Below are 27,974 nucleotides of genomic sequence, written 5' to 3' on the forward strand. Positions count from 1 at the left end.
GGTCCACGAGCTATATAGCTCTTTTTCATCACGACCTGGTCACAAATGAGAGCTCAACGAAGTGGCTTATCATGTGGAAACTTACAGCAGCAAAATACTCTAAACGCGTGTTTCTAAATGTGGAGGGAAAAACCGGAGAACCTGGAGAAAAATCCATGGGACCACGGGGAAAACATGAAAACTGCAAATACAGGCATCAGGATCAGGATCGAATCCACGACCTCCTGTATACCAGGTGAGGTCGTTAATATCTCGTCATGATGCCGACACACATGTGCACACTCTGTTTGAACATCCCGGAATCTCTAACACCCACTGCGAAGCAGCCAACGCATATTCTTTGAATAGTACACCTGGAGCATTAACCAGGGCGGCCACTGGAGCCAAACCGCAAAACTCTGCACAAGGTGGCAAGTGGGCTACCGCTCAGCCATGTTACCGCAAACGCTTGCAATGACCACAGACATCTCCGGGCACCTTGAAATCCTTGCTGTACCCGCGGTTCTTCTGTGCAGCAGCATGCGGTGACGCCCAGCTGGGTGTGGGCTAAGGCTTGTTGCCAAGCTGATGACAGAACGTGCTTTGGCAAAATTTAAACTTTTATGTCTGCTGCCTCTTCAAGGGCTGGTTCATTGAGATATCCGATACATTGATGACAAAATGTTCCCATGTCAAACGAGTGGTGCAAGTGAATGTTTTTATGTTGTGTTCTGCAAGTTAATTTTAATGATATAAAAGCGGTGCCATATTTCATAAACATAAAATATACTTGGGGCAGCGAGCTGAGAATAACTTGGTGAAAGAACATGTGAAGAGCATTTTTTTTAAATAAGTGCCAGTGTTTATTAGGTGCGTTTTTATTATAAAGTAACAAATGTCCAGAAGATGCAATGATATAATTTCAAATGTTCCACAATCAACGACAATCACTGTATTTGGCAACTTGCTCAGAAATTCCAACCACGCTCATCACATTCATTACTAAACGGCGGGACTACATTTCTCCGGGTATTAAAAATAAACATTTTCATCTTCAAAATATATTCAATGTGTCGACAAATAAGTGCAATGTTTAACTCTCTTTCTACATCAACACATCTGTTCCCGTATAAGCATAAGGCACTGCCTTGACGTGACTTAAACAGCCTAAACAGAGACAGCCAAACATCTCCCCACGCTACCCACTGTAGCGTCGCAGTCCTTGGAGCGGAAGGGTACCCGGGCAGCTGGCTACGAAGAGCAGGAATTAGGACAGAGGACACCTGCACAAAAGTTAATTGAGATGTCTGCACCTGCAACTGGAAATACCCGAGGACAGCATTGCCTCCTCAACCATGGAGCCAAGCACCTCGACTGGACGGAACGGCTTGCTACACGGCTAAAACCACCTCCTGTGTCGATGTCACAACAACCATCGTGTCAGTATGTGTCGTAACCCTGCACCAGCCGCCACATCCAGAAAGGTTTTTCACGTAAATAAAACGCACTAATTAGTTACTTCAGCGCCATTGTGGAGAACGTCTATAACAAAATTAACAAAGCCCCCCCCCCTTCCCATTTTTGTCTCTCCATATAATGTTTACTTTGTTATTAACATCCTCCAAAATGACACTTACTCATACCGTGTCAACTCATACGGTTTAACCCGTATTCTTGTACAGGAAAATTGCGTTTTTTAGGTCCACACGGCGTGTACAGCCGTTTCAATCCGGGCAAAAAAAGATTTGTGTTTATTTGTTTGTGTTTCTCCCTTGTGATGGGGCTTTGTAGGGTGAACGTTGAGATTTATAAGGGCACGGGGTAACCAACAAGGTCTGAATTGGTCTGTAATAAGGTAGGTACTGATAAGGGGTTGACAGGTATGGTTACTAATGATTGTGTTTTGTATTACATTATTTTGCGTAGAAATAGGACTCGTATCTGACAGGGAGGGTCCTTGCCTTTAAGCAAAGGGAAGTTCACCAGCATTGGTTCAAGCAAGACCGACTGCTGATCAGACATTGAAAGTGAAAACTGGTCCACAGTTTGCTTGCATTTCCAATACTGTTGATAACGTTCAAAAAAATACTAATTTGACATGAAGACAAATAGGAGCAAGGCATTATTACCTCCATGTAGACAGCGACCTCACTCCTTGTGCAAATATTATGAGAAAAATTAGATCACAATTACAAAACACCGTTACATTAATACAGTGTCATGTTTAGCGTGTGGACCAATCAGCATTTGAGATAAAAGCATTGGTTTACACATAATAAAGGATTAAGGGATTAAGGGATCCAAGACGCGCGTCAAATCTGGCAAGAATCTCATTGCCAGTGTCACTCACGTGTGTGTGTGTGATAGCATAACGAATGTGCTAAAGAGCTTTATAGCTCCTCGGATTCCTCCAGTATATATTAAAAGTCTGATTCTGAACGACTGTAACGATTCCCACCACGTTGATTCAATTGTCACGATTACGATTTGGATTTACTATTGGAATTTACATTACGTGCAAATGCAATTGCAGTTGAGAAAAAAAACTCTCCGATGCGATTTCTGGCTGTACCACTTGTTGTTTCGGCACGATGTCCCGATCGTTTCGCTCCACGTGCTCCAATGCCCGCCGCACATGGTTGTTTTTGCAGGAGTCCCGAGCACAGCAACATGGAGAGAACTGTTGGACACCGTGCTGAACTCCATGTGACACAAGCCGAAATACACATCGGAGAGCCGTACAGCACAAGAGCGAAAACCAACACTCAGTTGCATTTCAAAACATTTAGAAGATAGAAAACCCCCACATGATACTGATGGATCGATCCACAAATTCGGCAACCTCAACCAAAAAAAAATTCATCCTGAAAATACTCTTGGAGTTTTACATTAAAGGTGGTTATCTGTAGTTTTAGAAAATATGGCTCAGTTATGGATGGAGTCAATAGTTTTACACGGACAAAAAATTAAATGCTGATCTGAAAAAGTCGGTTCGTCCAAGTACGTCCAACACCGCAGTATATTATGAAAATTTCTCACTTAAGATGGACATATTTCCATCTGAATTACAGAGTCCCGAATTGGTTAACATACCATGCCCACATAGAAAAGCCACTTTATGATTATACTAATGATCAAATCGTGGAACGAGAACTACCTTTATTACGTGAAATGTTATGCCCTAATCAAGTTACATTTTCTCTGCAATTCTGTTACCGTGGAATTGGCCCACATCTGTTTAGTATAATCTGGGTGAATGCTTACGAACTCCCCCCCATCACACCAAAACCCTGAGTTATAATTTCACAAAATGTATCCTCCGAGACATTGGAAGTGCAAGACACAATGCGATTGGTCAGGCTTGTGTTTACAAATACTTAATGGTAACGTTAAAGGTGCGGATTTCCATCGGCTGCAGAGTGATCGCCAAAAGGGCAGACTCGGTCTGTCCCTGCTGCCATGGCTTCTCAACGTCGTTCGATTCTGTTGGGGCAGAAGCAAGTGGTGAGAAACCACGCGGCGCAAACACGCAAAGCAAATCGACCGCATCTGAAATGGGGCTGCCTCTTGTCCTGGTTTTTCCCAGGTAGCTGTCTTGGGAAATATGAAAGTCCATGTTTTTTCTATTTGTGTAGTAGTAGTAATAATCCACTACTCGAGACAATGCATTGACATGTAGGTCTCCCTTCTGCTGGGATTGTGACAATCCTATTCCCATGACATGTCCCAGCTTTTGGCATCTCAGAGGTGGCAACCCAAATCCCAACACAGCTGGGCGCTAGATTAACCAGCGATTACTTTATAGTGTGACGCGGCATCACGCTCAGCTCTCAAGGTGGCCCAAAGTTCACGATTACGTAACTGCAGTTGTGCTTTGAACACTGAAGACAAACACGTGGACATAAAATATTGCAACGCATTCATGCTGGCATGTGATACAAAGGGGAGCCAAGTACTCTGTATAAATGACCACCTTTAGGCTCCCCAGTACTGATTACCATAGGCATTATATTTAGGCCAAGCTGACCAAGGGCTTGAGATGCCAACTGAAATTTAAGTGCACGGTCAGAATGAAACTCTGGCTTGTAGCATTAATGCGCAGTACTCCAATCACTGCACTATTGGAATCAGCTCAAATACGCACTCCGTCTCCTGCCATGAGCTGAAAATAAAACAAACATTTCTAGAGGACCCAATCATGCTTAATGCGCCTGTTTTCTTCCCATCTTTCAAACTATACAAAGTTAAGCCTGGTCAGTACTTGCATGGGAAAACTCCTTGGATATAATCAGATGTTTTAGGCTTTGGCTGCGAGTAGCCAGTGGATTGACAAAGGGCTGAAAATTACTAGAATATAATTAGTAATGATTTTTTAAAAAATCACTGCGTTTTAAAACAAACTGATTCAAGGTGGCCGGGTGGCTCAAGGATGACACCACTGAGTTGACAAAGCTGACATTCTAGGTGTGAATTTGGGGCAGCCACCCATATCTAAATCTCAGCCCGGTCACCATTAATAAGGCACAAAAGAAATCAGATTAAATTGAGTTTTTACTTCACTTAAATCAATTCCAGCTGTGTGAATTAAACCAAATATCGGACAAAATATTTCTTTCTGCGCAGGTCAGATGGAAAAGTCTGCCCTCTTGTGCGTCCCGTAGTCCGCAGATAGAACATCGTCGTCATCATCATGGTCCATGGGAAGGGAGCCCGTAGATGTCCACTTTGCTCTGCCAATATGCTCAAGTCGTGCCACATATTTCTGGTACCAATTACTACTGTCGTTATCAATCCATTCTCCGTTAGGTCTTCCTCTTTTTACGGTTCCTTACATTTTTCCGAACAACAAACTTAAAATTTTCCTGTTGTTGTCCATCCTACACGTGTCCATAAAAAAAGACTTTCAGGGATTTCAGAAGACATTCTCCGAAGCCTGCTTCTGAAGGCAGTTTCTCCTATCGCATGGCGGTCACACCGGCCTGCGAGAGGTTTTAATGAATTTGAAATAAATTATGCCGATAGCACAATCGTATTACAGGTGGTGCATCACCAGCGCCGCGCCTGGCGAGGGGGGACACGTGTCACTCACCTGTGCTCCACCGCATCCTCTTCATGTCGGCCTTGCGCTGGTTGGCCGCTAGGGTGAGCTCCTCCAGCGACGTGATCTCGAACCGCGAGAACAAACCCTGTGAACACAGGCGCTGGGGTTTGGTCAACTGCCACATAATGTGTGCACTGTTGTATATTGTGATTTTTTATACAATAACGGCATCATTCATCAAGCGACCAAGCGTGAGCAAGGTAACAAATAACGGTTTCAGCCTTTTACACTAAATTTGCACAAGCTATGGTGGTGGGTGTTAATGGATGTGATGGAGTTTCATGGGTTAAGCACTGAATTGGTGCGAACGTAAGTGGATACATATGCATGTATGTGCCGATATAGGTGTGTGTGTGTAGGGGAGTGGTGGTGTAACGGTTAGCGCGCTGTGCTACGAACCTGGAAACCCGATTCCCGTTCACGGCAAACACGAGTGATGATAATCTGAACCGATCCTGGGCCTTCACTAGGTTGACTCAGCCTAAAATGAGTACCTGGTGCAGTGTGTAAACATTAGCAATGTGGAGATAAAAGCAACCGGATGTGGTGCTGGCCACCTAGCCTCTCGTGTACTGTGCCAGCCTTCATGGGTACTCGCTAACAGCACTTGCCCCAAAAGTATGTTAAGGCTATACGGGGAATATTTGTCTTTGCATGCATCTAGGTACGTCTGTGTACGTCCATGTAACTGCAAGTGTGTGTATCCGTGTCGGCGCATGTCCATGCACGCGCGTGTCTGACCGTGAGCTCGACGGTCACTTCTCCCGACAGCGCCGCGTCCTCGTCGCGCTCAAACTGGTTCTCGAGCCGCAGCAGCACCGAGCCGTCGCCCCATGGCGCCAGCGTCAGGAGGTGGACGCTCGGCGGCAGTGGCCGGGTCAGCCCCGAAAACTAAGTCAGGAGGTGCAGACATGAGACGGTGTCAGGTTGAGCATCGTTTCTGCCAATGAACACGGTGGTGTGTGTGCGTGGGTGTGTGTTTAATCCGACGCTTTGAAGACTGGGTTGATAGATATAAAACAAGGAGCCTTCTTAAAATGTGCCTTGAGAATGAGAGACAGGTACCCAGTCATTATAAGCCCTGCTGAGCCATGCCTCTACCGGGACAGATTCACATGCTGATTAGAAAGAAAAAGCACTTTTATTTGGAGGAAAATGATAGAAGGGACACCGGCGAGAGAAAGGCACAGAATGAAATTGATCAATTGGACTGGACTGGTATAATTCCTAGGATGCTTGGAACTTTGAGAGTAGCACAGGAAGGAGCTGGATATGAACATATTTATGTCGAACTTCTTTCTAATCGGAGGTGCGGGGGGGGCTAGGATAACGAGAGAGCGGCGTGAACACCACGTGTACCACCAAGGTGACTGAACTGATTGAATTTTCACGCCCCCTCGGAGGAGAAACGTCATTCCGCTGCGAGTGAGGCAGCGTCGCAGTGACCTGTGCCTTGGTGTCGCTCTCCAACGGAGCAGGTGTCCTCGCTTATGGCTGCTCTCCGAGCCTGACGAGCAACTCGAGCTGCCACTGGAACGTCGGGGCACCGACTCGCCTCCACGCTGGGGTTCCTCCCTGCTCTTTTTTGGGTTTTGCTTAAAACTTCGGTAACCCGAAGGGATCAGTGAAAACATTCAAACTGGGAAACGACGAGCAAGGCTGTCTACCGAGCATCACCTGGGTGAGCGTGGATGATGGCCAAGCCTGCACAGGCGGCCCGATGAGTGGCATGGGCGCCATGAACTCGGCCTGAGCGAGCGGGCGATGCAGCGCGGCCGATCGTGCCGGTGCCTCCAGCACCAGCAGGTGCCGCCCCCTGACGACCAGGCCGTTGCCCCACTCGCCCGGCTCGTTGAGAGCCTCGTCCACCCCACGGTGGTCGTCATAAAGAAGCCGCCGGTGGAGCTGCGGGGCGGCAGACACGAGAAAAAGGCGATCTTGCAGTGACGAAAGCTACTGGAGCGTGCGTTAACGTTACGTCCCTGCCGAAGGAATTTCAAAGTCCTATTCGACCCTTGATGTACGAGGAGTAAATATGCACAACATTTTTTTTTTGGAGGACGTGACGTGACACGCAGAGCAGGCATAAACAAACAGCCCAGCGACTATCGCCTTAGAGTTGAAAACAGAAATATCCCCAAAACAGAATCCCGGTCATTGCGTGCTTCACCATGAGCTCGAAGGACCCGTCGTGAATGCTGGCTCCGCCCTGAGAGCGATCCGTCAGAGCTGTCAGCTGCATCTTCTCGTCCTGGGGGAGATGTCACATGGAGAGGAGATGAATGAAGGGCATTGAGTAGATGGACAAGGGAGAAAAGAAGCATGACGAAGAGAGAAAAGAGGATAATGGCATCGGGGAGAGGAGTGTGAATGAGGGCCATGGAAAAGTATGGAATATGAAAGGGGCATGTGGGACAAGAGGGCAGGGAATAAAGGGCATGGAGACAGGGGACTAAGGTTACAGTGAAGGCACCTGAACACCTACGAGTGTAAGAACAGAGGGACCGTTTACAAATACATCACAGTACTTTAATTCATTCAAGCTTGCAATAATACATTACCAGCACCATTGTTATGCGAGAGGAAGAGCACCTCCGACAGCACATTACGCCAAATTACAGCCCCTTTCTTTCACTGGACAAGAGTCAAAGTTTTACTGCACCGTTGGTGACGATTGTACAAAGCCCCAGTGCTGCCTTTACCTTGATATAGATGCGGCTGTTGACCGGGTAGTAGTTGCCGGCCACGGGTTCCGTCTGATTCAAGGGCCACGTTGGCCTTTTGTCTCTCCTGGGTGAAACGAGTCACGCCACGTTTGTGGAGGTCACTTTTAAAACAAAAACACTTTCCCAAATTTTTTCCATCCTGGATTGTGCCATCGGCATCACGTATCATGACATCCGTTAAAATCCCGTTAGAGAATGACCCGTAGAAGTGGACATCACAGAACTACCTCTGACATCTCTCTCGGTGATCTTTGGTCCACATTGTAGTGGGCACAACTTTCCTACCCATCTTGCCAAAGCAAGTCAAGCTTGTTAGGACACAACAGTTAACCTGATATATTTAAATCTTCGAGCTGGACTTTAGCCTTATTTAGGGGAAAAATCTATTTAATATGTGAACCAAATTTTTTTTGCACATTCATTGATGCACTTGCGAGACTGGTTAATCCATAGGCGGTTGAACGGATTCAAACAAAGCGTCTCAACAAGTTTCAGCTCAGCGTTCTGACCTCCTCGCCACCTGGACCCATTACGGAGGTCGCTTTTTGAATGGGGGAAACTATGGCTTAGTGTCGAGTATTTTAAAAGGGAAACTACCTCTACGCGAGTATTGAACACGGCGAAATGTCAAGAATCATACCTGCGCTCCAGAATCTCCCTGCCGTTCGAGTCGGTGAAGAACACACCGTCGGTTTTTAACGGAGTGTCAAACCGAACCAAAACCTCCTTGCCAATTTTGTCCCTGAAAGAGAAGATTCAGAAAATCGAAATTCGCACTACGACATGTACACACAACGCTTTACATGTATACAATACATACAAATTTAGACTTTGTATATTATTATGTTTGTTTAGACAGAAAAGAAAATGCACGTGCACCTCATGATGCTGTTAACTGGTATAAATGTACACGTATAGGTATTGTGTCAATCCACTGCTGGATGAGAGCTGCCAAGACATAAGGGTTGTCAGTGTTATTTGACCATACCGAGCATTGTGAGTTGGAAAAGGTGTCCTTCTGGTCTAACACCGTTTGAGACGAGGCTCAAAAGAAAGCTGTCTCTGGTGTGGACCAATCAGTTTAAAAAACAATGCATATATTATCAGAGTATGTTTTTGTTTGCATTCTGACCACAAGTATTGTGGTTAATGCAGGCATGGTTCCTTGTAAAATGTGTCTTTTTGGTTGCCAGAAAAAAGGGGAAAAAACCTATTCTTATAGTATGTATTTTTCTGCAATACCCTCTGCTATCCAAAATGTAGCATTGCAGCAGCCTCTATCACCAGCTTTATTCATGGCAGTCGCCCATCCAAGCTCAACTTTGCTAAGATTTCATCATCTGATTATAGGTGCATTCTGGCCGATTTAGTCATAGGTCACATACATACAAAGATCCCCCTTATAGCCTACACAGGCTATTGCGGCAAGTGCTGCTCATGAGTACCCATTAAGGTTGACACTGCACGAGATGGAGTGGTGTGGCCACCACTGCATCCGACCGCATTTGCCTCCCCAGTGTTGAAGTTTACACACCGTACCAGATTCTCATTTAAGGCCGAGCCAGGCATTAGCCATCGATGGAAATTTTTTAGATCATTGGGTTCATAGTACAGTGTGGCAAATACAAAGATCCCCCGTATAGCCTTTCACAGACCATTGGAGCAAGTGCTGTTATCGAGTACCCATGAAGGCACAGTGCGTCACACACGTGCACACAAGCGGACCACATGCGTGCGAGCACAATCACAACATTGGGACCCACTCACGCGAGAGGGATGGGCCCCACGGTCCACTCCAGCTCCACGTACGGCTTGCCCGGGTAGAGACGAATTACCTGCGAGCACCAGGGCGAGAAGACTTGGCGCACCTCCTGTAGCAAGGGGTCCTGCAGTGGCGCAACAGCACAAACCCACACATGAGTCAGGAGCGCACGGGGCAACAATAACCGTCACGTAACAACCACACAACGACAGGGTTGGATCGCAGTGCCTACAAACACCACACAGTACTCACTGTGAAAAACCCCAGCACACTGGGTTCAACAGACATTGAACAGCACAGACTAAGATCCCCCTTATAGCCTTTAACAGGCTGTTGAGTCAAAATACTATTAAGCAAGCACCTATGAAGGCCGGCACGGCACGCGAGGGAGAGGATGGGTGGCCAACACCACACCGGGCCGCCTTTGTCTCCCCAATGTTGACGTTTATAAACCGCAAGGCCGAGTCCACCTAGGACAGTGGTTCTTAACCTTTACTGCAGCCTGGCACCCCTTTAGGTTCTCAATCATAAAAAAAATATACGCGAATTAATACACAGGTTTGATGAAACAAAGTAGTTGTACTTACGTGCCCGTGCTTAATTTGTGTTTCGGTGATTAACCAAAAAAAAGTGGCATATTTCACACCCCCAGAAAGGGCATCTTGCACCCCCAGGGAGTGCATGCACCCCAGGTTAAGAACCACTGACCGAGACTTAGGGAGAGGCCCAGGACCAGTTAAAATATCGTCGCTGTTACTGGTCATGAGTAGGAATCCAACTCGGGGTCGCTGAATTTGTAGTGCAGTGCGCAAACTAGTGCGCAAACCAGGTGCACACTTCACAGCAGGTCAGAATATTCATACTCTTTGGTTCTTTCGGTAAAGTCACGTAGGTATAAAATAAAATAAATCACGACGTTTCGGGCGCAACACAAGCGTCCACCTGATGACGGACGCTTCTGTTGTGCCCGAAACGTCGTGATTTATTTAACTTAATTTTATACCTACGTCACTTTACCGAAAGAACCAAAGAGTATGGATTCCTGCAGTCACGAAAGCTTCAAACCAGAATATTTATACTAAAGGTTTTTGGATTAGATCGCATTCTAACCCAAAAAACCTTTATTTTGAATATTGGTCGCAAAAGCCTACGTGTTAAACTGACTAACCTCCATGAGCAGAATATGCCAACGTTTGTTTGAGGTAGAAGTAATGAAAAGGGAGGGGCAGCAATTTCCCACTTGTCCTGCCATGAAAGCAATGTTCCCCGCCGCCGCCGAATAGTCAAACAGATATTTTTGATTCTCAGAGCTGGAATTTAGCCCAAATTAAGTGCGGAGTGAAATTTAATCTTATATGGGTTATTTTTCTTTGCAGTCACTGGTGACCGGCATGAAACCATTAATTCACGACCAGGTCGTCCTTACAAAATAAATAGTCTTTGCATGTGCCTGCCTCACTGGATTAATTTAATCTCCTGGATAAATAAAGGAAATAACAAAAAAAAACAACAAACACTCTGAACCCCAGTTTAATCAGAGGGCAACCGCCTGGAAGTTGAGCGCAGGATCGCATGGATGTCACCTCGTCAGAATCAGAATCTTTATTTATACTGGAGGAACCTGATGAGCTACAAGGCTTTTTTTCACAGATGTTCAGTAGGGGCACGGAGTCAGAAAGTTACAACAAAAGAGACAAAAATACGATAGGAGTGCAAAGTATAGGAAAGGTAAACAAAATCACTTAGAAATATACAAAAACATTTTTTTTACCAGGTAAGGCCCACGGAGCAGTATAGGTCATTTTCAGAAGCGACCTTCGCCACAAATGATAGCTCAACAAAGTGGCTTATCACGTGGAAATTTAAAGCAGAAAAATTATCTAGATAATCTCAAAGCATGTTTCTAATGTAGAGGGAAAAAACAGAGGACATGGAGAAAAGACTCCATGCAACCACGGGGAGAACATTCAAACTCCAAATATAGAGGTGTCAGGGTCGAACCCCAGACCTGTTGTATACCAAACGAGGAAGATATCATCACACCGACCTTTCCGTTTTTTTCAACAATTCTCCCAGAAATGTAGCCCCCACTCACAACGGTGAAGTGCGTGACCGTGGATTTGGCGACAGGGAAGGCTTCGGAGGAGTTTGGACGGAAGATGTACGCGCCGGAGGCCTGACCGTTTTCCTCCTCACCCTTGCTCGATTTGTACCTGTATACACAGAATGCCACGCCACACGGCAGCACACAGAAGCACGGCAGGACACAAAAGCACATCACCAAAAAGGGCACGTATCAAGCATTATGTGCTACATAAGACATCTGCCCAGATGGCAATGCCGTTAAAGCTGTGAACTCGTGATCTGAAGTTTGAGAGTTCAAATCTGGAATCACATTTTTCTAGGAAGTTTACAGTCAATACTTGATCATTCTATGGATGGATTGGGCACGTTATTGCAAAATGGATTTCTATCAGAAGAGGTTCATTAGCCGTGAGCTGTAGCTGCAGCTGCTAAGCGTTACCAGTAGAAGTTCTGTGTTACAGGCAGTGACAGGGAGCTCTTCCTGTTCTCCACGTTGCTCAGGAGTCCCGAGATTCCATCAAAGGTCAGCGTGTAGTACTGCAACGCAGAAATTATTATTAAAATTAGCACGGCAGGTATCCAGCAAATACTGGTATTTTAAGAATTGGTGAACAACCCATTTACTTACATTCAGCTTGCTGCAATACGCGATATCATTATGTAGGGCTTATTTCGCACCGTACGTAGCCAACTGAGAGTGTGAGTCTCAATGAGAGCCCACTGGTCCTGTGCCCCTCCCTTCACCAACCCACACTGACCAACCAACATCATGCTCATAGTCCCCACCTACTCTTCTGCTAACACCGCCCACTGCTCAGGTAGCACACGCCCACTGCCCATGTAGCTCCACCTACTACTCAGGTAGCCCCACCCACTGCTGAGGTAGCCCCCGTCTACTCCTCAGTTAGCCCACTACTTTGGTAGCCCCATCCTTGCGCACATCATACATTTTTTGCATGAAACCAATTTTTTTTTTTTACTCGAAACAAAAATCCCAATTTTCTCAAAATATTTTGGAGGGAAACCAGTCCAGCCTTTCTGAAAACTGGACCGACCCTGCCAAACCAGGTCGTCCTGTAGCCTTAAACATGTGGCGGCCCCGATCCTGACCTCGTTTTTGATGTAGATGGGAGCCCCGTTGCCTCCGGCTCTTGGGCCGCGCGCCACAAATCCGGTGAGGGCCTCTGCGGGCCGCCGGGCGGCTCGGCTCACAGAGAAGCGGGCGAATCCCAGAGGAGGGATCACCGCCTGGAAGACGAGCTCGCCGGAGGCTGTGCCCAGAGTTCGGCGAACGGCACGCGTCGCATCTGACACGGGGAACACCTGTGGCACGAAGACGGCACGAGATTGTGCGTATAACGTGTCTATTACCTTACATGCACACGGCGGCAAAATGTTAACTACCTCATATACAGGTCATGGGTTAGATCCCGATCCTGGTATATTTGGAGCTTGCATGTTCTCTCCCTGTGATCTTTCTCCGGGTCCTCCGGTTTTTCCCTCTACATTTTAGAAAGATGTGTTTCGATGATTTTGCTATAATAAATTTCGACATGATAACCCACTTCGTTGAGCTATCATTCGTGGCCTGGTCGCTTCTGAAAATTAGCTATATAGCTCAGTGGGCCTTACCTGGTTAAATAAAAATTGTTTAGTTTTTTGTAAATTCTAACGCTAAAGTTAAGCGGTGCAGTTTTCCAGCAATAATGATACTCTGATGATAAGCCTATTAAGTTTAAGAAGTGGCTAGAATTTGTAATCACCAAGTTATTTTTTTGTGGTTGATTAATCAGGCCCCTTTAAAAAACATGGCAGCTTCCTGGACATCCTGCCTCCCGAAAGCAGAAAAGTCCATGTAAGCAACTGTCAGCATAACGCGGCCGATGATGCACATGAAGTCTTGGCCTAATATTTTCAAAAAGTCACGACATTTTTTACATCCCCTGTTTAGCCTGTGTGGTATTTGTCGTTGACAGACCCGAGTATTAAAACAGGGCATCTGGTGGCCTCGAAACCACGAACCTCGAAACGCTCTTACCGCTGGGCCGCATCACTACCCAATGACAAACGAAAGCTTAATTTCAATATCCTCAATTTGCATCCGAAAGTTATTTCACAGAAATGCCAGACAAACGGCGGTCACGTGCAACGGAACCCTACACTCACCTTGGACACCATGGTGGCCCCGCTGGGATCCTGCACCAGGTAGCGGGAGCCATTGACGGGCAGACGCACGTTCTCCGTGACGCTTCGCCCCAGAGGGTTGTACAGCACCACCGTAAACTATGCATAATACGCGCGTGCGCACACACACACACGCATGCACGCCCCACGTTAACAAACACACTCCTCCGTTTGTTGTGAGACTAACTAAAGTAAAAGTTGAGTTAGCGGGTGAGATTGATTTATTCTTGTACCTATACGCGTACTGCACTCTTACTGAATGAGGGTCTCCCAACCACTGCGTGGGCTGTGCGAGTTATTTGACCAATTTCACGAGGCCGCAAAGTGCTGGTTGCTGAAGGTGGGGGGCAGAGAAATGGGAAGATCCTCATCTAGCAATAGATTTGTGCGAGCTACACAAATAAATAAAAATCACTCACCGCGCTAGCACTCTCCGTGGCCGGGCAGACGCTGATGTTGAGATAGCGGCAGATCTCCGTGGGCTTTCCGCTCCCGGACAGAGCAGCCAGCGCATTGCTGACGAGCATCTGGCACAACAATCGCACGTGCATACGTCAACGTAACGCACCGCTGAACAACACGCCGTCTTGCAGGTGACAGTACGGCAGCAAGTATGTTTCTTGCAGGCTGCCCTGGGATCAATCCACTGCTGGATGAAGGTCTCCACAAGCCGTCCTCATCCGTCACAGTTCACGCGATGCAGTAATGCGCGACATGCAGTGTTCCTCTCCATCCCCCAACCCACCCCTCACCGTCCTGCCCCTATACAGAGCCCGTTGCCCTACACTGTTGGCGATCGTCATCAATCATCATCATATCCCATCCACTGATGATTCCATGTCATTTCCCTCCGTGCTAGTGCCTCCTCCTATTAATCCGCACTGTTCTCCATTTCCTTCCCCTGGCGTTGCCATTGCTTGTCCTTTTTGGTGAAATTCTTCTGACATGACCAGACCATAGCAGTCCATGTTCCTCAATTCTTGACACTTGCTGATGATAATCATGACAACTTCAACAGCAAGCCATTACATGGGCACTTATTCATTCTACCTTTTAGGTTATTTTGATTGTCTTAATTTCTTCTGTACTGTACGTGCGAGCGTGCTTTAATGGTTGCAAAGGGTTGGGCACCTCGCAGCTGTCCCAGCCGAGGGAGAGACGCACGGCGTAATCGTAGGCGACCTGCTGCTTCTCCGTGCCGGACACGGCGTCGTGGTGCTGAGCCACCCCCATCGCCTCCCCTGTCGAACACACAAAGTATGTATCTTTAATTTTTGTCGCACCGAACGTAGGCAACCGTGCTAATTGGAGGTGCGGATCTTGCCGTTTAGCCTTGTAGACCAGCGGTTCCCAACTGTTGAGTGTGCGGGCCCCCTTTTTCAACCACAAAAAATATTTCGCAGACCACCACATGCGAGAGGTTTTTGAGTTAAATCGCGTGAATATAAATGTGCTGTTAAACCCGCCACCACCCGACACAGCCAATAAGTAAGGTTCGTCACGCAAACAAAACGTGCCAACTCGTTTATAGTTCAGCACGCCGGTGGATTGGAGAGTAAACCCACAACATTTACAATTCGAGTATGACGTTTCGCCAGTAATTACAACTTGCATAATCAGGTGGACAGCCAGAGGTGTTTGAAATTGTACATTTCCTTGGTGAGGATGTTATTATTTTTACAAGACCCCCAGTAGTAGTAGCCTCACGGAACACCATCGTAACTAGCAGTAACTGCAAGCGGATAAAAAATAATTCAACGAACGCTCTGCATGCATGACGTCATTTGTTCGTAGTCACTGGTACTCTTTGAAACCACATTGTTCATCATAAATGAGTTTAGAAAAGTATTTTACATCGTTCTAGGTTCCCATATGGATTTAAATGTTGCCGTAGTTAATATATATTGGCATACATGATTATTCATCGATGACTCATGTATGATATGATTTCACACATTTATAAATTACCTCGCGTACCCCCTGGGACATTTCCACGTAGCCCCAAGGGTCTGCGTACCCCCAGTTGAGAACCACTGGCCTGGATCATAACACAGTGCTGTCCACTCTACGACACCACTTCACATTAACACGCAAGCAAGTATACCACGAGTCTCATAAGCTGCTCCCACATCTCCAACATTCGAATCGAGAACTCCTCCTCCTTTGTGTGTGCTGCACAGGAGGAAGTGTCGGACAAGCGTGAGCGCTCGGGGTGCACTGGAAAACGATGGAGGCACTCAGAATGAGAATATTTATTTATACTGCAGGAGGAATCCGATGAGCTATAAAGCTCTTTCTTTTACAGATGTCCAGTAGGGGCACAGGGTAAGAACGTTACAACAACAAACAGTACAAAAACATGATAATAGTGCAAAGTACAAGAAAGGTAAACAAATCACACATACAAATGAAACTAAACCATCCCCATCCTACCAGGCAAAGTCCACTGAGGTACTAACTTGTTTTTCAGAAGCAACCTAGACACAAATGATAGTGCAACAAAGTGGCCCATCATTTGGACATTTATAGCACCAAAATAATCTAAAATGATCGCAATGCATGTTTCTAATGTGGAGAGAAAAACCGGAAGACCCGGAGAAAGAAACACGCGACCACAGGGAGAACATGCAAACTCCAAATATACACGAGGCGTCTGGGGTCGGGATCGAACCCATGACCTCGTGCATAGCAGGCGAGGAAGATAACATCTCACCACCGTGGCGCCCCTTTGATAAATAAATAAAGTATACAAGTTCTAATTGGATCATCAATTTCCAAGATTCGTAAAGGCTGTAAAACAGCAAAAACAGTCCCAGACCACACCAAGACAACACAATACATTTTCTTTGGTTCTTTCGGTAAAGTCACGTAGGTAGAAAAATAATAAAGTAAAATAAAACAAAAAATATATAATTTAAAACAAAAATAATATTTTTTGTATTATATTATTTTTCTACCTACGTGACTTTACCGAAAGCACCAAAGAGTATGGATTCCTGCAGTCACGAAAGCTTCAAATCAAGACAATACATTGTTCAGGATTAAATTTACTCACACAGCAGGAAGCTGGACCCGCGTCCCAAGGGTCCTCTAGCTGCACCGCTCGCCACGATCACCTCCAGCTGAGTGCACACCTGGATACAACAACGCGAGAAACTAGCGTGGGAAGGGGGGTTTGCTTGTGAATCGTTAACATGCCTAGCCTTCATCAACATTTGTCGACGAGGCATCCGATTAGCACGGTTGGCTACGTGCGGTGCGAAAGAAGTTCAACGTACGTATATCAACAGTCGGCTTATACGACGTAAACATTTATGAGTTCTACGATGTTTTACCCGTGCACTTTAAATACTGCTGCTGAAAAGTGAAACTAAGTTGGTGGTTTCACGGCACACGCATCACACGGTTCCTGCCATCAGCTCATTAGCAAGGAATTTCCAGCGTGGTTGTTGCTCTTTAGCCAGTGTTACTGCTTCGTTCAATCGTCGTATTACCCAACCAGGATCATTTATCTTTTCTGGATAATTTATCACCGCATTAATCCACCTGATTTTCTATCTTCCCCTACACCAGTTCCTTCTACTTTTGTATCGCATCACCAAGAACAAGCTGTTCCTGTCCGGCCTCATTCTCGCATTAGCACGGATGGCTACATACGGTGAAAGAAGAAGTTCAACATACATACATTTCTCTTCTTTTTGGGGTTGGCCCAACTTTGAACAAGTGACAGAGGTGCAGAGAAGGGAATGTGGATGCCGGGATCTGGGCTACCGGGGGAATATGGTCACTCTGGTACCAGCATCAAGCCAGCACTGTCTGTGCACAAGCGAGGCACTGGGTAAAGGAGGAGTTGCGACCTGCAGGAGAGGACCCCTGACCTCCAGGAGGCGAGCTCTGACCTGCAAGAGGTTATTGCTGCGCCTCTCAAAGAGCTTGAGGGCCGGGCGACTCGTGAAGTATCCAGTCCAGAACTGGTGAGGGCCGTCTGCGTACGGGAAGAAGTCGTCCTCCTTCACAGTCCTGATAATGGTGAAAGCATCCATGGTAAAACCTCGCCAAGCCGGACTCGAGTAAGCCAGAATATGGGGCAAGCTGGAAAGGCTACCCAAAATAAATAAACTCATAAAATAAGATGACAAAATAAACCAAGTAAACTCTGCACGGAACACTCTTAAGTTACACATGATAGGAGAGACTCCCATTAACCTTTCCCAAGTACATGAAGGATTACTAATAATGATTGCAGTCCACAAAAATGAACAAAGTGCGATGAATTAGCCCCGATGAATGGTCTCGCTGTCAAATGGACTCACCAGGTGAGGTTTGCTTTGTTTAGCTCGTTGAGGTAACAGGTTGGCGTGGAGTACACCAAGTTAACCTTGCTGCCGTTCACTTGCTAAGGAGACAACAGAACACACACACACCGCGCTTAGTTCTGCTTGTGCAATGTTTTTTTTCTATTCGAATTTTACCTCAAATTCAAGTTCATTTATTAGTTATAGCCCTGTGAGCCATTCGGCTCTTGAATCGGGTGCAACCGCAACAAACACAAAACAAAAACATGAACAAAAAACATCTTAATGAGAATATGTGACTAAGTGCAAACAGAAAATCCAAGAAAAGACAGCAAAATATTGTAGAAAAAAACACCGTACACCAACGCTGTGTGCAAAAATCCCAGTGGGATGCAAGTCAAACAACAACAACAACCATAAGACAATTTATAAGGCAAAGGTTCTTTAAACTTGTATGAAAAGGCATGTGAAAAAGTATTTAATTTGTATGTTTCACTGACTCCGTTGAGAAAAAGTGTAATTAAAAATAAACATGGAAAAAAAATATTTTTATGAAGCAAAGTATTGGATGGGGTAAATGTTAAGTGGCCCCAAAATACAGGTATTATTAGTTCATTGGCCAGAGCAGAAATCGATGCCCACCTAAAGTAGCAAAACTGTAGTAGTACCAATTTGTTTACATGGCAAGTATATGAGTGAATTATTTGATAACTCACTCGTATCCAATGGCCAGGCTAAATACATAAACTGGTACCACGAAAGTTACACCACCTCAGGTGATACTGACAAGTGAAATATCTGCACTGGGACCATGGACTATACAGAGAGATGAACATGCACACAGATCAAAGTACAAATAAGCAAATCAGACACAGATGCAAACGGACAAGCAGTCACGGTCATACACAGTCGTAAGAAATATGACATCACACCAGCTGGTTGACATAGGTGATGAGCTTGTCCAGATTCTTGAACCAGAGGTTGGCGTTTTCGTACTGGAAGTCAGAGCCCATGGTCATGATGATGTGGTTTGTGCGGTAAAACTTGGCCTGCAACAGAAAAGTGCCTCATTAGCAGACGCAAATGTTATTAGCGAGCACCTATTAATTCTTCGCTGTTCCGAGTGCGGTCTCTGCGTTGAGTCTTTAAAAACCTATACCTGGCTTATGGAAAGGCGTCGGACTCACCTGTTTGGCAACTTCCTTGAGGAAGTCACGCGTGCGAGAGTCCACGTTGTAGTTGAAGAGGCTGGGGTCATCCTGGATGGGCTCATCGTCACATAACTGATCGAAGCAGAAGCCGGGTGGCGGGTTGTAGCCATTGAACAGCACACCTGGATGCACAAGGAATCTTTTATGCCATGGGTTACACACACACACACGTGCTGCGAAGGAAAGTGCTGTTACCGAGCACCGACTAAAGCTGGCACAGCACATGATGGTGGTATGGCCACAATCATAGTGCCCGCTCTCCTTCATCACCCCCCCATCGCTGAAGCTCATAACACTGCAGCAGATACTCATCTAGTTCTAAACAAGCCTAGGAAGGGCCCAAGGCAAATATTGATACCACTTGTCACCGGTGTTATCCATATCCATTTTGAACTCTGGGTTTGTAGTGAACCTGTCGCGAGCCACTGCGTTTGTAGTGAAACACTATTCTTAGGTTTTTTCAAATCTAGAATTAGTGAAACACTGTACCACTGCTCCCCATAACAAAGATCCCCCGTATAGCCTTAACAGACTTTTGGTGCAAGTGTTGTTAGTAAGCACCGATGGAGGCTGGCATGGTACACAGGGGGGTGGGTGGCCAGCACCACGCCTTTGTCTCCCTAGTGGAACATGTTTACACACCACACCAGGTCCCCTTCAACAATAAAAAAATATTACAAGCAAACTCATTTATATTAAAGGTAATATTTTAAAATGTTGCTAACGCATTGCATTGTGGAAAATGCGTTCTTGTGAGGACAAGGCACAATCCACTCAACAATGTTTTCCTGGGCAAAATCAGTATTTCAATGAAAAGGAAATTAACTGCACTACATTCTCGTGACGTGGCAAAGTCTTAGAAAAAAATGTGAGGTACACATATGAAATTTAATATAAGGAAATTAAACTAAATAACCTGTGAATAGGTCGGCCACAGGCGGTCCCATGCTTTTACTGCCCCTCCACACCAACTCCATCTGCTTGTCCTTCATACGCTGCTCTTTGTCTTGGTAATCCAGTCGCCCAAAAAAGAATCCATCAAAGCCCATCTGCACACCGCACACAAACACGTTACTCACTCAACGTTCGCCACGCTCTAAAATTACCCACAAAATGACTCGAATCGTGGATTATACGGAGCAGGCTCATGCCCGATTTCAGGTCAGGTGTCAAGTCACTTTGTGCCCACAGGGACAGCTGTCACTGAAGGGGTACCACCCTTTCAAATGTTTGAGGTAGTTGGTAGCCAATTTTTATTTGTCACGCAAGCAACAAGCGAGTCTAGTTTGCGATTATTAGGCATGTACCTAGGCCTCGGCAAGGTAAGGTAATTTACCCTTTTACCCGGTAAAAAGGGTAAATTACCTTACCTTGCCGAGGCCTACATGTACCATATTCATTCGGCGAGGGATCTCATGATTTGTCAAAGCTTTGTGGTTGTAATTCAATTCAATAACGGATCCTTTCTCACCGAGTTTTTACTATCCCGTGTTGTCATTGTCGTTTGTATAGTTGAATAGTTTTGTTCACTCAATTCGACTAAAATTAGCATTGGGATATCCTTTATGTGAAATATGCATACATCGTAAATAATCAATTCTTACATGCATGATTCGATGCATATGCCATGAGCATAAGAGGAGAGTTTAATTTATAAATCAACGCTTCACCACATGACAACTAATTATCGCAAAACAGTACAATGTCACATCTAACTCGCTCGGGACTCAGGTTTAAGGGTATATCTGAAAAGGTCAGATACGAGAAGAAAATAACAGAAACAACAAAATGCACAAATAGGTTACTGGACAAAACTAAAGCACCAGCTGCTTTAAAACACACGTAAGATGCTTTACTGTGCATTAAAAATATATGTAGGGAACAATATTAAGCTTGTATGTGAAAAAGTCTAACTTGGGAATGTCTTTTAGAAAATGCCAGTTATGCAAATGCACATGGACTGCGCTGAGCGTCCGGGGTTAACTGGTCATAGCGGATAAACGACGGTCGGATATGGAACATTGTACTTTATAGCAAGTTCAGTTTAACACGTAGGCTTTCGCGACCAATATTATTCTGGCGAATTGCCCGATGATGCTGCATGCAATTACCAGCGAAACGTCGTACTCAAAAATTGTAAATGTTGTGGTTTCACGCTTCAACACACCGGTGGGCTAAAGCAGTGAACTATTTGTCTTTTGTCAACGTGACACTTTTTTACCGATTGGCCGTGTCGGGTGGTGGAGGGTTACGACACATTTATAAATAACGCGATCTAAAGTTCTAAACCCAAAAACGTTGATTATGAGCAAGTTCAGTGTTGCACGAGAGGTGCTCGTGAAGCCGCCACCACCTGCGCGAAGAGGGATGCCTGCTCGCGCGAATGACCGAACGGGTCGATGTGCCAGGCGACACGCGGACGGGCACAGCCCCCGAACTCATCGCTCACGAAGCGCAGCCCCAGCGTCATCTGGTCGATGATGCCGTTGTAGTGTGTCGTCGCCTCGTCGTTCATGCACCAGCCGCCGTTGATGATCTCCAAGCGTCCTGCGATCCGGACGGCATTTGAACACGTTGCTAAGTTCTCTCGTGCACTGGTAGCTCCGTGTATAAAACACACGGCACCGAGCCCACAGAGTCCCCCCCCCCCATTTAACGAGGGACCTCCATGAGGTGGCCAGGTGGCTCAGGTCACCGAAACAGTAACCCTGAGTTCGTGGGTTCAAATCCAGGCTTTAGCCCCCTGTGATTATACCAGGCTCTCATCCCAGTCACCAACGATTAAATAAAAAAACTCAATTCTAGATTTGAAGCTTTCGTGACTGCAAGGATTCATACTTAGGTTTTTCGGTAAAGTCACGTAGGTAAAAAATAAAATTAAAATTACACGACTTACCGAAAAAAAACCTTTAAAAAACTCAACTTTATAAAATTTAGTCTTCACCGAATTTAGCAAAAAAATCCAGCTCAGCTATGAGAATTTGTAAAAATATATCAGTCAATCTTTCATGCCATGAATGTTTCTCTACAAGGTGTGTAGGTACGTGCAGTGCCCTGGTCACTTGAAAGAATCTAATAAGTAATATATCTCATGCGCTATTCTATAATACTGGTGATGCACTGCACGAGTTCCAAATTGATATTTCATCTCAAGATTTCAGAAGGCCATGCTGGGTGACTAATCCATCAAAAAATGCAAACAATAGAAAAAATGCAACTGCAAATGATTAGATATTTTGCAGCTCCATTGGGACCACAAATAACAAGAGTTGTTGGAGGGGAACAGAGCTGTGGGTTTGAGGAGTATCACTGTTGGTGGTTTTATAGTGACCAAGCCAGTCACTGCTAGCACACCTTGAAATACAAGTGCACGCACACGCCGCCGCATGGCTTCTCCCTGCTGTTTCCACCAGCGCTTCAGGAAGGCCATCTCCACATAGATAAAGCGACGGGACGGGTTCTGTTCCAACGCAGGAATCACCGAATCCAAGATGTACTGGACCCCCGCGTGCTGGATGTCGTTTTTTTCTGCAGTCCAGACACACACAGGAGACGCCTAGTATCATGACAGCTACGTAATGTATGTTGAACTTCCTTTGTACCGTACGTAGCCAACCGTGCTAATCGGAGGTGAGTAAACATCACACTTGCCAGAAGAATGCCCACCGTCCATGAATAAAGTAATCTTCTGGGACTGTTACCCATCGTGATGTGATTCTCTGCTGAGAAGGGTTCCCATAGGACATTTTTATACCTTACAAGGGTGGTGAAATGGCCCACAAACAATATATTTCCATCATTGAAAATACATTTGCCACGCAAATCAGATATTAGAGGGGGAATGTTTTCAAATTAGCAAAACAGTTTTTCGAATTTTTTCAAGCTCAGCCACTTACGTCAATGCAAGGGTTTCTTGCTGTGACAGAAGGGTACATTAATGTGTGGCCTGCCAGTCTATTTTAAATTTCTTTTCAGCCCTCAGTGATAAAAAGGTTGATCGTCCCTGTTTTGCGACATGAGTTTGTACGTCAATTGGGAAATATTAATATATCAGTAAAACAATATAAGCGGCACGCACCTCCATAGTAGTACTCGTCGACGGTTTTGAGCCACCCCACGTCGTCATGCGTGTGTGGAACGAGGTGAACGTTGATCATATCTGGATGGGACGTGGGACAATTCTGCTCGCACGCAGACACACGACACCCAGCACACGTGCACTTAGTCATAAAAGGTTTTCTTGGGTTAGATCGCGTAAGTATAAATGTGTCATTAACTCCCCACCACCCGACACAGCCAACCAGTAAGGTTTGTCACTTAAACAAAACGTACAAATTAGTTACTACTTCAACCCACCGGTGTCTTGGAGTGTAAATAGTACTCTACTCATACACCGCAATCGGTAGAAACAGACATTAAACAATAAATACGGGCAGACCTCGTTGAGTGCCACCAAGGAGAAAGCCCATTCATTATAGCACTCTTTGTCGTGGACATTTTTACAACAAAAAATGAAGAAAAATCGAAACATATACAAAGGGCACTTACAAGTGAGAACACGCAACGCTGGCCGAGGAAACTTACTCGCCGCCATAATCCTCTCAGCCAATTAAAGCGACATTCTTGGAGCCAACCAGATCCCACCCCACAAGACTGGATTATCACAATTCGTGTCACGATTTAAAAAAAACATTAGTATCGATTTTTTTCCCAATGTTAGCCAGGTGAGAACTCACAAGACCAGGAGAGAGTCTCAGGCTCAACCTAAAAGAAACCTTCACCACAAATTTAAGACTGAGGGCATCAATAAGATCACAGAAGTCCTGCAGTTCTTCTCAGAGAATGACTCTGACTGGGATCTCAGCAGCTCTTACAACATCAGCTCTCACCGCTGCCATGTAGGAGTACAGTAGAATCCACTCGTGAGTATAGTGCGTGACGCTTACCGATATTATTATAATAAATTATTATTTATTCATGAAATAACGTTGACCATTTTTATTGTTATTATTAGCACTAAACCTATACCCCAATGAAGCCCTCATTTATTGCTCATACAAAAGAAATAACGCTGTCAGGAACGCATCCCAGTATATACAATGGTATAATGACCGCTTTCAGTACAGATTCGATTCTCGCTCACTTCTCCAAGAACGCATCTTGAGCGTTAAGCGAGGTCTGCCTGTAATTCACTTTGGTTGACCAGATACTAAAATCACTGTAAATGTACCCGATCTCGGAAGCTAAGCACACAAATCTAGAATTAAAGCACAGTTAAACCTGGTTAGTACTTGAACGGGTGACCACCAAGACTTGCCAGGTGTTGTAGGGTGGGACTGAGGTAGTCAAGATATAGCAATGCTGGGTGTCATCCAGAGTACTCCAGTTTCCTCCTATACATTAAACATTCACTGATGGTACTGGTCAAACACCCCTATGCAGGGCTCTCTTGAAAAAAAAAGAGTCTTGAGACTATGGGAAACTTTCCTGGATAAAACATTGACATTTTTGTAAATGTAAGTGGTATTTGCCAAAATAATTCCACCTTAACTGGTACCGATTTCTATTCTTGTCCGTGGACTGTTGATCACATGCAGCCCACATGCAGCCCGCATGACTTCAGTGGCAAAAACTACACAACAGATAACTTTATTATCGTCACGAGGGCCAAATGGCAGCTTCAAAGCCACACGTTTTTGCAAGCGACGACTTTTAGGTTGTAACTGATCAGCCGATTACATTAAGATCCAGGATTTCTTAACTCTGGCCTTATGAAACTCCAGCACTTGCACTCCACCATAGATGCATGCAAAGTCACCGACTTTCGTCTTACATTTGAGCTGTCAGGATTGGTAAACTTGCAAATTCGGACCGTTGGCAGGGTTTGATGAGTACTCGAGTTGGGAGGTCCTTGTTTGGAATGACTTATCATTTTCTTGGTTCTTTCGGTAAAGCCACGTAGAAGGGAAGTAATAAAATAATAAAAATAAAACATAATAAAATAATTCTCACGACGTTATTATGCTTTATTTTTGTTATTTTATTACTTCCCTTCTACGTGACTTTACCGAAAGAACCAAGAAGATGAATCCCTGCAGTCACGAAAGCTTTAAATCGAAATTTGACTTATCATTGTGAAAAAGGTGACTTCAGTAATATCACTGCAGGTGTGGAGAAAGAATATTGAGTCTGGCAACTAATATCTTCGATTTTTTTTCCATTAAAAGTCCAGATTTGTGTCCAATAATTACAGGCCTTCCTTGGGTTGTGCTTAACTGTTAGTGGGTCCTTTCTATTTCCCACTTCGTTCTCTTTCAATTAATGAATTATAGAATTAAGGGATGCCACTGCTTTATTTTGTGTAGGGTTAATAATAATAATGAACACAATGTATAAACGCTACACATATTTTGCGAATCAGATGGCTTAAGAATTGGAGGTAATAATAATGGTTGGGGTTTATGATTGGGAGTCAAGGTGTAGGTTTATTGACTGCTGTACCCAAGACCGGTTCGTCTTCCCTGCAACTGTGGGGACAGAATTCTCGGCCAAAACAACGTTTTGGTTCTCAATTTAAGGGAATAAACCTTTCCCGCACCCCCGATTAGCACGGTTGGCTACGTACGGTGCAAAAGAAGTTATACGTACACATTTGAGGGCAGAGATGTCAGGGAAATAACCTAGATTTTTGTCAAAATGAAAGTTTTGCAAGAGGAACTGCAGTATGCATTTTTCAACATCAATACATTTACATTTGCAAGTTGTAAATGTGTATATGTTGTGGATTTGCTCTCCAGCACACCGGTGTGCCGTAGTAGTAACGAATTGGCATGTTCTGTTTACGTGACAACCCTTTACTAATTGGCTGTGTCGGGTGGTGATGGGTTTAACGACACACATTTATATTTACACGATCTAACCCCCCCGCCCCCCAAAAAAAAGTGTTTTGTTCAGGCTGTGATGGTGCCGGTACCGATGATGGTCTCGGTACTCATGATGGTACTGGTATTGATGATGGTACCGGTACCGATGGTCTCAGTACTGATGATGGTGTCGGTACTAATGATGGTCTCGGTACTGATGATGGTCTCAGTACTGATGACGGTACCTTTACTGATGATAGAACCAGTACCAATGATGGTACCGGTACCGATGATGGTACCGGTACCGATGATGGTACCGGTACCGATGATGGTACCGGTACCGATGATGGTACCGGTACCGATGATGGTACCGGTACCGATGATGGTACCGGTACCGATGATGGTACCGGTACCGATGATGGTACCGGTACCGATGATGGTACCGGTACCGATGATGGTACCGGTACTGATGATGGTACCGGTGGAGACGATGGTAGTAACCACAACTAACTAATCACACTAAAACCCAGTACGAGTCCTGTAACAAAAACACAGATTTAGTGGATCGAGGGAGGAGCGGTGGCGCAGTGGTTAGCGTCCCTGCGTTCAGAACCGGTCCACAGACACGAGATCGGTTCGCTGATCCAGGGCTAACATCGGTGGCGAGTGATATCTGAATCCCGATCCTTGCTCCTACTCCTCTTTGCCACCCAACCCGAAGCGACCCAGAGTGGTGAAGTATGGTCAAACACATCTCCACCCCCACCACGGTCACCGTATGACTGACACAGCCGATACGAAGTGGGATTTCATCCAGCAGTGGATTGACAAACCCCTCGGGGGGGGGGGGGTGTTGATCTGTGTGAAGTTTGAAAATCGGCCGTAGTTGATGTTTGTGGAACTTCTAAGCCACGAAAGTAGGCCTTGGGTGAAGTTAACGCTCAAAACAGCGGGAACGATATGTAAAAAAATAAACAATTATAAAACACTGACGGAACACGAAAGAACACGCTTTCAAGAGAGACCTCAGCCAACAATCGTGGCAAACGAAAAGATAAAAAACAAACTCTTCTGCCCTCAATACACGCCGGCTACAGTACGGTACAGTAACCTATACAACAGGGTGGTCCACATGTCTTGTGACCCCCCTCCAATTTGCTTTCTCCGATGCGGATTTCTTTATATTTTAATTAAATATTACTTTAAATATATTAAGTTTTAGATAATTCAATTGGGTGGGGGGAGGGAGGGGGGGAGTCACAAGACATCTGGACCATCCTGTACAGTCTACAACAACTACAGACTTCGCCTATTGATTGTGAGGCTCTCACCTCGTAGCTGCAGGCTCGGCACTTCGCCACCATCGCCAACATCACCAACATCATCATCTTCATCATTGTCGTAGGCAACATCTTCTCGTCGAACGTTGAAACCCCTCCTGGTGAACGAACGAACGAGAGGGGAGGAGGAAGAGGAAGCAGGCCGCGTGATGAGCCGACGACGATCGCTGAGGCTGCTGCTGTTGTTGTTTTTCTGGCTCCCTAGGTCAGGTGATTGCCGATTTTAAACAAGATCCACGTGAAAAGCAAGTTAGATATATAATAAACAAGATAGACCCGCCTTGTAACACGCGCGCGTGTCACACAGACCGCAAGGCGCTGTTCGAGACTGCCACCTATGACGGGCGTACGGCCGCTTGTGTCCCCAAGTGGCACCAGCTGCACGGTTGAGGCCGAGTGGACCTAGGAGAGGGCCCAGGAACGGTTTA

The 27,974-nt window shown here is 45.5% G+C and overlaps 1 protein-coding gene across 2 annotated transcripts; it reads right to left on the reverse strand.

Moving 5' to 3' along the window:
- Positions 1–818: 818 nt before the first annotated feature.
- MAN2B1 (mannosidase alpha class 2B member 1) lies at positions 819–27,923 on the reverse strand. 2 transcript variants are annotated; one of them, XM_078613443.1, is made up of 24 exons: positions 27,538–27,923; positions 23,422–23,524; positions 22,698–22,871; positions 21,793–21,890; positions 20,260–20,392; positions 19,320–19,465; positions 19,065–19,181; positions 18,151–18,233; positions 17,737–17,857; positions 16,893–16,971; positions 14,969–15,078; positions 14,257–14,364; positions 13,820–13,936; positions 12,764–12,976; positions 12,093–12,190; positions 11,664–11,781; positions 9,574–9,692; positions 8,447–8,548; positions 7,783–7,870; positions 7,251–7,331; positions 6,758–6,985; positions 5,822–5,971; positions 5,069–5,165; positions 819–3,462 (listed from the first exon to the last, which is right to left on the reverse strand). In XM_078613443.1, the coding sequence occupies exons 1-24, from the start codon at positions 27,616–27,618 to the stop codon at positions 3,347–3,349; spliced, it is 2,880 nt and encodes a 959-aa protein (XP_078469569.1). In that variant the 5' UTR covers positions 27,619–27,923; the 3' UTR covers positions 819–3,346. The 2 variants fall into 2 exon arrangements, with proteins under 2 accessions (XP_078469569.1, XP_078469568.1); XM_078613442.1 differs by having other exon boundaries at positions 21,697–21,890; positions 27,538–27,922.
- Positions 27,924–27,974: the final 51 nt, after the last annotated feature.

The sequence above is a fragment of the Lampetra planeri genome, chromosome 41 (genome assembly GCF_965212315.1).
Source record: "Lampetra planeri chromosome 41, kcLamPlan1.2.h2, whole genome shotgun sequence".
NCBI classification, from domain to species: Eukaryota; Metazoa; Chordata; class Hyperoartia; order Petromyzontiformes; family Petromyzontidae; genus Lampetra; species Lampetra planeri.

Coding starts and splice junctions, on each gene's coding strand:
- MAN2B1 (XM_078613442.1), bottom strand. CDS start 27,618: ATGTTGCCTACGACAATGATGAAGATGATGATGTTGGTGATGTTGGCG. Junction 19,466..20,259: donor TGTGGCCGACCTATTCACAG/GTTATTTAGTTT, acceptor TTGTGCATCCAG/GTGTGCTGTTCAATGGCTAC. Junction 13,937..14,256: donor CCACGGAGAGTGCTAGCGCG/GTGAGTGATTTT, acceptor TATTATGCATAG/TTTACGGTGGTGCTGTACAA.